At 40.3% G+C, this 10,834-nt stretch overlaps 1 protein-coding gene across 1 annotated transcript; it reads right to left on the bottom strand.

The window, feature by feature from the left end:
* Nucleotides 1-422: 422 nt before the first annotated feature.
* Nucleotides 423-9,084, bottom strand: nop14 (NOP14 nucleolar protein homolog (yeast)). The gene is made up of 19 exons (XM_056404441.1): nucleotides 8,900-9,084; nucleotides 8,080-8,262; nucleotides 7,583-7,717; nucleotides 7,030-7,171; nucleotides 6,723-6,874; nucleotides 6,407-6,544; nucleotides 6,169-6,291; nucleotides 5,919-6,050; nucleotides 5,468-5,804; nucleotides 5,147-5,277; nucleotides 4,952-5,037; nucleotides 4,706-4,841; nucleotides 4,137-4,238; nucleotides 3,464-3,617; nucleotides 3,198-3,357; nucleotides 1,476-1,623; nucleotides 1,263-1,381; nucleotides 966-1,121; nucleotides 423-875 (listed from the first exon to the last, which is right to left on the bottom strand). The coding sequence occupies exons 2-19, from the start codon at nucleotides 8,260-8,262 to the stop codon at nucleotides 779-781; spliced, it is 2,631 nt and encodes an 876-aa protein (XP_056260416.1). The 5' UTR covers nucleotides 8,900-9,084; the 3' UTR covers nucleotides 423-778.
* Between the last annotated feature and the right edge of the window lie 1,750 nt (nucleotides 9,085-10,834).

Raw genomic sequence — 10,834 nt, forward strand, 5'->3', positions numbered from 1 at the left:
GTAGTGTTGCAGGTGTCTAAATGTCAGCCCAGGCTGCTGAGACCTTTAAGTCGAGGGTGGGGCTATTTTAGTACTGAGTAAACCTTTGGGATTACTGTTGTATAATAAGAGCTCCGTATGTACCCTGAGCAGCAGCAACAGCTACAGAGAACCACAGATCTTCCAGCACAAACCACCAAACTTTAACCAGCTCTTCCTGTCAGACTAGTTAAACCATTCGTGTAACTCGTGTGTACCAACTCACTTCCTGTTTGAACTCTTTGTCATGTGAATAGCAGGTGATAATATAAGGCATGTTGGATGTTCGAACTGTCATATGGTGAAGCCTCTGACTTTGTTTCTAAAATGAACCCTTGGACTACATTAACCCTCATATCATTGACAGAAAAATATGTGCACTGTTGACTGAATGTAAGACACCATTATTAAAGATATTTAAAGTTATTTATTGTTCCTGTGTTTTAGCGCAGTGTAAAGATCGATTCTGGTGGGAAAAAAAAAGGGGAATGGAAACCAAATATTCACTGCTTTGTTGATTGACACTTCCAACAACAGTATCCACAGACACGTCAAACGCCTACATCAGAATATTTGACAACTTGGTGTGCAATCCTGACAGCTATTTCTCAAACAGTATAAAAATTTGTCCTCGTGATAAAAGAGAATCTTTACAATTCCGAGTTCCTCAAATTTCAACCTTGTACAAGCTGTTATTCAAAGCCGAACAGCAGAAGTCCATATGAAAAAGAACAGATGATGGAGACTGAAATTCTGCACTTCACTTCCTCTTCTTCCTCTTCAGGGCCTTCCACTCTCCCTCCTGAGTGGCCAAGCTGCCAAAGAGCTCCTTCACCTTCCTCTTTCTCTCTGCATCTCTGTAACACACAATGCAGAAAAGGTTAAGAGGCTTTCGCCAGAAAAGCGTTTCGTTCACTTCCACATGGAGGTTTCAGTTTTATCCACACCTGTTCATGACTTCATTGAGCTTCTCTCTGGCCAGGAAGCGTGAGTCCTTCCTGATCTCCCTCAGAGCGCCCTTGAACTCCTTCTTGTATTTGTGCTTCAGTCGCTCCCTCTCTTTTTCCTCTCTGCTGCTGCCACGCTTCTTTCCATAGTCCAGCCTGACAAATATCAAAGGTGTTGGAGATATTAAAACAGATGCACTACCAGAAAATTTTGTGTTTAATCCTAGCTTTTGAATGGGGCAAATTTTTCAACATCGTTAAAAACAGGCTTTTAATTCCATTTCATTAACTACTTACACTTCAACAATCTTGGGTGTGAGCAGCTTCAGAGGAATCGGCTTCTTCTTCTCAAAAACCAGCGTACTGTGAGTCACAGGGGCACTGCTGATGGCCTCCAGGATCTCACTGTGAAGCTCCTGCAACAAACATTAGTACAAACATAAACTACAATACATCTACAAACTGAAAAATAGTGAGAGACTAACTATTTCAAGCCCATCTGCGACAAACCTGAAAAGGCTCTGGTAATGTTTGGGCTGAGAGATGTTTGGAAAGCAGCGTTCTGATTGGCTGAAAAATTTGTGGAAAGCATTTGAGGTCTTTGTAGAGCAGGCAGCATCGCTTCACCAAGTCCAGGCAGGTAAACAAACACATCAACCTGTGAAGAAATACATGAACATAGATGAACATCTCAGTCTTATTATTTGCTTTTTGACTCATGGTTATTAAGAACAGAGCCAGCACACACATAGAACTCGCCATAGAAAATGACTCTGATCACCCCTCAAACTATTCTTCAACATTACTTCTGTCTGTCACTATTGCTGCATGAGCTCAAATTATAATACATGCGTTCATCTTTACACATTTAGATACACTTTCACTTCAATTCAGTGTACACTCACTGTCCCCCACCTCCCCTCAGAGGAATGCTGTATCACCCTGGCAATAATTACCACAGCTACTACGCTGTTCACACACACAGCTGCTGGTGTGTGTGTGTGTGTGTGTGTGTGTGTGTGTCACTGTACGGCCTGAAGGAACACAGATATTAGAATATGACTGGGCACCAGGTGTGAGGAACAGGAGTCACATGACGTGTCGTGTTCACAACAGTGTGGTAGAGACTGGACTGGGTCAGACTACTTAAAGACAATTTACTGAACGGGTATTTAGGGTTACAGCGAGACCCGGTCCTGCTCATGATGGATTAAAACAGTCTGTATAAAGCGCTGCTTTCAAATAAATACACTGGATAAACTAGTGAATACTTTCAGTTAATTCAGACAAATTATTTTGAATTTGATTATGAATCTCGTTAAAAGATACTATAAGTTTATTCCTTGTGACTCAAGTACAGCAAATAAATGACATTAAATGTCTTTCTAATATAACCACTTTGGAGTCTGAGTCACTGTTTTATAGCACGTTACAGGTATTAATTTTAGTAGAGTACAAATAAAAATGTAATTCTCATAAACTGTGCACAGCCATCGTTCGCTGAAGCCTGTTTGCAAGCTTTGCTTTGTGCCCACACACCAGCTGCCGTGTGAAACCATGCTGGCGACTCAAGAGAATCACACGAGTGGATGTATCAGCTCTGATCCATGAAGTCTCTACAGGTAAACAAACTGCTTATAGGAGAGATCTGTATGAGTGCATGTCAGCATGCTTCAATTTCGTCCTCACAGAAGATGAGCTTGACTTTTATCACTTCCTTGAATTAATCAGTCTCACTTCATCTCTTCCTTCCCGTCTCACCATTTCATTCTTCAGCATCTTATTCTGTTCCAAACTGAACATGATAAGCTGTGATCCCCCTTCCTCTCTTCATACTGGGCCTATAATTTTCTCCATGCAAGTGTTCACTCCTGTTGTTACATGGTATTCTTACATAGATGCACTCTGAGATCTGATGTTTCTGAACTCCAAGCCTCCAGAGGTCAGTGACACACCATATTTACATTTGGTGGATCACTGATTTTTATATTAGACCGCTTTATGTTCCCACTGGTTTTAACCCCCTCGTCCATTTATATAATAGTATAGATAGATAATTTGGCTCCCGGTAAAAACCTCCTGAACGACTCACCGTTAAGGAACCCAAACCAGGAGAAGCTTACCACAATGGTGATGAAAACAACAACTCTATATTGATATTCATATTTTAAAGTAATATTAAAGTTTTTGCAAACTGACTGAAATAACATGTATACCACGTCACACTCCTACCTGTGGTGATCTCTGTCAAGGTCATTTTTGAGTTCAAGGTGTTGGACAGCAGACAATGGCAGGTCTTTCTTGCTCCAGCTCTTACAGGACTCGGAGTCTGACAACACCAGCAGATCACTGTTCTTCCCTGATGGCCTAAAAGGCGGCACCACAGTGTAACCTGCAACGCAAAGTCTGTCAGTTCTGTTTCCCCTTACAAACGCTGGCACCAAAACATGCATGACAATCTTGTGGAAATGTGCTGTGACACATCAATGTGCAGCTACCTAGAGAAGCCTTGTCCTGCACGGCCAGGTGTAGTGTTCCAGCCAGAAAGTTGATGAGCTCTGGCAAGAAGCGTTTTGAAAAAGAGACGTACTCCACTGCCAGACAGCACAGCACTAAACCCGACATTACATCCTGTAATGATCTCACTGGACACTGAAGATGTACAAATCACAGACAAAAACACAGACAGGTATGATTATGGAATCAGTACCAAAAAACAATCATCCGCTCACCCAGAAAATCTGTATTACGATTCGCTTCAGTATAAATGCCATGTAAACACAGAGTGTTTCAAGAAATCGGTCTAACTTCAGAAAGCTGTTCTAATCTGGAAACAATGTAATTACACACATACATACATATATATATATATATATATATACACACACACTTGAAAATGTCTGAATTGTATATGGAGAAAAGCACAAAAAGAATAACGACTAAGGGCTGGATTCAGACCGAAAGAGAGATGGTGAACTCACATTAGAAATAACAATGATGAAGTAACACACACACACACACACACACACACACACACACACACACACACACACACACACACACACACACACACACACACAGAGGTGGTAGGTAGGCAAGAACAAACCAAACAGAACAAAAACAGCTTTAACAACACAGATAATAACATAACACACTGAAGGCTGTGTGTACCTTGGTGAGAGTCTGGCTCATGTAAAGCAGTGCTGGAGTTGTAACTGGATGTCTGAAGTCTGAGGTAGGAAACAGCAGCGCTGTCACCTTCAGGTAGACAAGCTTGAAACACAAAAACACACACACATTAAAAAAAAAAAAAAAAAAAAAAAAAAAAAAAAAAAAAACTGTGAGAGTGCATGACTCCCTCACTTTTCAAAAACCATACAATTCCAAAGTACCAACAACTGCAGACTCAAAAATGATTTAACAACTAGGGCTGAAACTCTTATTTACTTGATTAATATTAAAAATCATCAGCAAATGCTTTGCATCAAATCATTAAGCATTTGATCCATATGACTGAATTACCAAAAACAAACAGCAAATCCTCATATTTGTGAAACTAGAACTAAGAGATACATGGCATTTTGCTTGAAAAATAACTGAAACGCTTACAATCGTTTTACCAAAATAGTTGCAGATGAATCCATTAATTGTTGCAGCTTTGATTTAAATCCTCTAAAAATCTCTATACATCCTAGTGAACAATTAACATCTTTATCGTATTCACAGCAACTAATACATACCATGTCCAGCGCTGGGAAAGCAACATGTCCTTTGACCTCAATCACCTCCTCCATGCTGTGACCAGCGTCTCCGAGGATGCTCTGCATGGCCTTACAGGCTACTTCTGGGAACATCTGACACAGAGCGTACAACTCGCTAGAGAGAATTTAAGAAAACAGGAGTGAGAGATGAAGAAACGCATTTGGATTTCAGTAGTAAATATTTTTATTTAGTTGTGAGAAGGAAAAGACTTTTTCTGGACTCACGGTATAAGTTTATCTACGGTGGTGAGGTCAGGTGGACTCCTAGTGGTCAGTTCTCCAATGTACTCCAACAGAAAGCCAAACAGTTTCTGAGACAAACATAAAATAAGATAAAATAAAATAATTTTGTAACCTGAAACTGGTTAAAAAAAAAGTGTGATACTTGTTTACTAAAATAAAGCCTATTCCATATTGTACCTGCAATTTGAGCTTATTGCCAACAGCCAAACTAGGGTGGTTGGACTTCTGAGTCCTGGCCACGATGAGTCGCTGATTGTCAGGGGTGTGGCCAGAGAGCAAATCTTTCAAATCGGTGTAGCTCTCTGGAGCTGGAGAAACAGAATGAACAGATTGGGGAGGATGAATGGTGAGGATGAATACTCATCTCATCTTCACTCAGGATACTTACAATGTCTCTATTTGAGATGAATATCAGAAGTAAACTCCAAAAGAAAAGAAATGTACTCAAGAATTAAACCACCTTTCTTTTAAAAAATATCTATTTGTGTGTGTATTTACCAGTGAATGTGTATGGGAGCTCTGCTTTAGCCGCATCCTGCTGGGCCTTCAGCTCCTCTTTGCTCAGACTTTTCTTCGGTTTTGCACTGGGCTCTTTATCCTCCTGTTCTCTCTCCTCATCCTCGCTTTCTTGCTCAGAGTCCAGATCAGAGTGGCCATCTTCTTCTTCTTCTTCTTCACTGCTGCCCTCCTCCCCCTCCTCCTCATCATCTTCGTTATCTTCATCTTCATCATCTTGCTCCTCTGCCTCTGATTCCTCCTCCTCACCTATCTCTCCCTCTTCTTCATCTACATCCCTGTCCTCGTCAGACTCCTCCCCAAGGTTCCATTTTCCATCCTAGACAAATAAAAAGGTAAATGAATAAAAAAGGTTCTTTATTGAGGTAAAAATCAATGAAGAGTATTCCAGAGACATTAACCCTCAAATCCCACAGCTTGTGGTGTCTCACACCTGATAAGAAAGGATCTTCTTGTCATCTTTATCCAGGATGAAGCCATCATTTAGGTCATCAGCAGACATGTGGATCTGACTCTGTGCACCTTCCCCGACTTCATCTCCCATCATCCTCCTCAGACGGTCAGCCTGGAGAAAGCACAGAGCAAAAATAAATCTACTATGACACACAACATCAAAACATGTCAAAAATAAAGTTTTCTCTGAGGGAAAAATGTTCAACAGCAACCTCGCACTGAGTGTGTACCTCTAGTTTCTGCAGCTTCTCCCTCTCCTCCCTGGCGAGCTCCTCTGGGGTTTTCATCTTCTCTGAGGGCTGAGCCTTCATCTCGAAGCCGAGCTCTCTGACCATCATGTCGTACTCTTCCAGCTGGAAGAGAGGAAGCAGAATGACAACAAGAACATATCAGGCTCTGGCACTGATCTAAAGAAAGCACAAAGTGGAGGAACAACAACAATTTGCTGATTGATTGGTGAATCCCTACCTTGGGCTTCTCCTCCTGCTTGTCAGCATTTTCAGCTTTTGGCGTCTTTTTCACCATCAGCGCCTGGATGTTCTTCCAGTCCTGATCCAGCTTCTCAGTCAGCTCCTGCGCCTCCTCTCTCTGCACCTGCCGCTCGCGCTGATTAAGAAACCAAAAGTTAATCATCTGGACCAAGCCACATCTCCTCAAGACAATCACTACAATCACCAGCCAGTAAACAGCCATAATCCTTTGTAAATAAAATCAAATTTCACAAGATAGTTTAATACATTTGTTAACATGTGTGTCCATCAACAGGAGTGTGTTACAGGCTCACCTTTTCCTGCTTGGACTTCTGAATGAGCTCTTCAATGAGTTCCTGCCTGGATTTGGCCCTCTGGTTTCCCTCCTCCTCCTGCTGCTCCCCAGATGTCTTCTTTCTCAGGAGGCCCCCTCCTCCTCCTCCGAAGTGGGAAGCGGTCAGCTCAGCTAGGTGAGAAAGAGAGAGACTGTCACTATTATGTACCAGCTCTCTCCACTTTAACCACATAAATATATGTAAGCATCTGCATGCAAAAATGTAATTTAAGTTAAATTAACTTAATAAAAAGTTAATTTGACATTTAGACTTGGACGATACTCACCAGACAAAAGCCCTTTTTCTTCTGATTCATCATCACTATTCACAAGGTCATTGTATTTTTCCATTTCAGCCAGTGACTGGCCATAATGAGTCAGCTCTTCCTCCTCGTTCAGGTTGTACACATCCTTCTTATCATGGACACGCTGAGATAAAATGTTAAGTCAATGCAGTTAGTTACAGAGCAAGATAAACAACTTAATCAACTTTTTTACAAGTAGTCACTTTCTTAGCCCAAAGGAAGAAGTGCAGAAAATCTCTGCTTAGTCTGACCGGTGTTTGCTCTGTTCAATTTGTTCTTATGTGTATATAATGTATGACAGCACAATCTGCTGCATGGAAGATGAAGTACAAAAAGAAAGTGACGGAACTGCTAGAGCTACTGCTTCACTAGAAGTCTGAGTATATGATCATTTCAGAAGGCCAAAGCTATAGACTAAAGTCAAAGCAGGGAAAAATGAAGCATTAGACAGTAAATACTACATCCATTTTCATGTCAGGACTTGATGTCTGTTGTATCCTTCAAGGTAATTCAAAAGCGTTATCACACCACTGACCTGTCTCTCCATTGCAAACCTCTGCAGGATTTTTTCTTCTGGTGCCATCTTGGTGTCATACTCTCCAAAGCGTCTGTCTATGAATTTATTGGACTTGCTCTTGTGTTTGTATTCCTTCAGGAGGGTCTCTTTTCTCTACAGAGAGAAAAATTGCAAAAACACTGAATGTCATTCCTGATCAGTCACACTGACACACTAAGATCCAACAGGCTGCAAAAAAACTGATTATTTATTAGTTACAAATTTGAGTGTAACAAGAGTTAAGTCAAGGCTATACATACATATATACATACAAAGTCATGAAAATAGAAGAAACATTTAGTCAAGTAAGCTGATTCTACTTGTGTCCTCACTTCAACTTGTACTTAGTTTTGGCCATGGTTCTTTCTGTCTTTACAAATTTCTCAGTCCCTCCTGCAGAAAATCCCTCTCCCAGCACAATGCTGTGAGCAAAAGGCTTCACAGCACAGTGTTAACAAAATGAGTTTTTCTCTTACCTTATTAATGGCTTTGGATCGAGACACACCAGGCAGACCCACATCATGCTTGCTTTTCCTCCCCAGAACATCAAATTTCTTCCTGTTAATTTTCACCTCAAAGGGGTTGTTTTTGATCTCAGTAGAGGTCTTGGTCTTTCGGACCTTGTCGGCAAGGCTCCTCTTCTTAGGTGCCTTCCCCATCTGTGGCAAAGTAGTAGAGTGATGAGCTAACATTACTGACATTACAGTGTCATTGTTCAATGTACAATGACAGCTTTTACATAATATCCAAATTACTTGCTGTAACGTACAGTGTTTTATATTACTATCATTGTATATTCACCCCTTTCGTTCTATATTTAGTCTGTACTCCATTTCTATTTTATCTTTTTCTAGTAACTGTCTATAATTCAGTCTTTATTATCTTTCTCATTGTTTTTAGTTATTTATTTTAAGTGACTGCTGTAACACTTCAATTTCCCTTTGGGAATAATAAAGTATCTATTTATCCATCTATTACAGACTCTGGTCATCAGGATATATCTATCCGAGAGACTAATATGAATCAGATCATCTTTTGTAACTAATTTTTAACACACCACCTGAATCAAATTAGCCCTAAATAACATCTCCCCTAGCTAACATTAGCTAAGTGAGCTTTTTAGACTACCACAGACAAATACGTCTGACTCTAATATACGCAAAGAAAAAGTATGAAATTGAATAAAAAATTAAATGACTAAGGCAAAAAGTGGAGGTGCTTTATAGCTAACTACCTTCGATATGAACCAACAACAGTTTGTGAACACGGTAACATTATCAAACCGGTTTTGTTTACCTTTCAGTCGAGTTGAGGAGTCGAGTTATTAAATCCAGGCGGAGGAAAACATGGGGCACTGAAGCTCTGCCAAAGCTTAATTTAACGAATAATACTTAAATATTTCTCTATCCACGTTGTTTTACTGAGTTTCCATTTCCAGCGTGCACAGACTGGGGTCAAAGTTGAAATCCAACTTGTAGACAACAGCGACTTCCGGTGTAAGATTGCCTACAGCGCCACCAACATACATCCTTCAAAATAAAGCAAGGATTATACAAAACGGGGTATAATATAAAGCAGCCTCCAATAATCGTCAGCACAAATACGTGAGAACCAGGATTCATTTTTATGTCTTGTGCCATAAGTAACTTCTAAAATATCCATAGTTTTCATTAGCTACACAGAGCACTCTCCGTGTCTAGGTCTGGAAATAACAAAACATACCTACACCTATTTTTAGCCAAACAACTGATGTGTCTCAAGGGGACACCACAAAGTGATGTACTCAGCTGGGACACGCTTGTTGTTCAACGCTTATCAAATAAGCAGTTCTCTTTTTTAGCTCTGTCTGGTTTTCAGTGTTAAAAATCATAAGTTTCACAAACTTTCTTCAAATAAATGCCTATATTTAAAAAAAAAAGTGAAATAAAATGGCAAAAAATGCTTTATAATATTCAAAGGTTAGGAGCTAAAGCTATCTTTTTAATTACAAAGTCCAAAAGTTGGCAGCTAGCCTAATGTACAAAGGTTAGGTAATGCTACCCTTAAAATGTCCAAATTTTAAAGGCTTGGCAGTTAATGGCAGCCATATAATATCTTACTGAAGTCAGTGACACTGCACTGCTTAGCTTCAGACTAGCCTTGTTTTCCACAAGTTAGCAGCTAATGCAACTGACATGTTTTCATTTTATCTTACCATTAAATTCATGAAGACAAAACTTAACAGCTAATGTTACTGGCACTGTTTAATAAAGCTTCATGCTGCCCTTTGTAATGTCCAAAGGTTAGCACCTAATGTCACTTTCACTCACAGTGTGTGTGTGTGTGTGTGTGTGTGTGTGTGTGTGTGTGTGTGTGTGTGTGTGTGTGTGTGTGTAGTGTGTTGACCAGGGGTGTCCAAACTTTTTGCAAAGAGGGCCAGATTTGGTAAGGTGAAAATGTGTGGGGGTCGACCATTCAGCCTGACATTCTTTGAATTTGTCATTTTCAAGTTTTTGCCAAAATCTCTCTGCCTTTCATATTTGAAGACCACATAAAATAAAGAAAAAGCCTGTCTGGAAAAAAAACTTTTGGGAAGATGAAACATATCTAGGTTCATTTGAAACATTACATATTATTCACTATTAAATGCTCACTGTAAACTTCTAAATTTAAAACAGTGGTCCGTGCATATTCAAAACTGTGGTTTTGATCATCACAAAAAAATAAATTCACTGAGATTTTAGAATTTATTCACCTCAGAGGACTAAACACATATCTTGCCTGCACTAATGTGAAAGGTGATACTGAGATCTCCACTGCAGTATGTAGGCCTAGTCCAGGTCCGGCTCAAAAACAGTGGTTTTGATGCGCAAGACGTCACACAGGTGAGAGTCACTTAGTCTCGTCCTCACGCGGCTGTTGTTAATGTTCATAACCGAGAATGTCTTCTCGCACAAGTATGTCGAGACAAACAAGCTCAGCATTTTCTTAGCAAATGTTTGAATCTCTTGGAACCTGCTTTCATCCAGCTGGAGATAGAAGTTGACAAGAGGGAGCTGTTGGTGCCGACTGATTCGTAATTCAGCAGAAAAATACTCTTGATTTCCACTTGTCCTAGAAGCGGCGGCCCTCGCTGTCAACTTTTCTTTTTTTTAGTTACAGGCGCCATGTCAGAAATGGGCTGAAAGGATCACACAAGGGTCACGGCGGCGAGAGTGCGGCCACAGGTCTACTGCCATCTTCTGGTGAAAT

The sequence above is a fragment of the Seriola aureovittata genome, chromosome 18 (assembly GCF_021018895.1).
Source record: "Seriola aureovittata isolate HTS-2021-v1 ecotype China chromosome 18, ASM2101889v1, whole genome shotgun sequence".
Classification (NCBI taxonomy): Eukaryota; Metazoa; Chordata; class Actinopteri; order Carangiformes; family Carangidae; genus Seriola; species Seriola aureovittata.

Excerpts from the sequence above, each read along its gene's own strand:
- nop14 (XM_056404441.1), bottom strand. The coding sequence starts at position 8,262 with ATGGGGAAGGCACCTAAGAAGAGGAGCCTTGCCGACAAGGTCCGAAAG. Across the intron at positions 6,545-6,722 it reads AGAAGTCCAAGCAGGAAAAG|CGCGAGCGGCAGGTGCAGAG; the intron begins GTGAGCCTGTAA and ends TTTCTTAATCAG. Across the intron at positions 1,624-3,197 it reads CTTGACAGAGATCACCACAG|GTTGATGTGTTTGTTTACCT; the intron begins GTAGGAGTGTGA and ends ATTTCTTCACAG.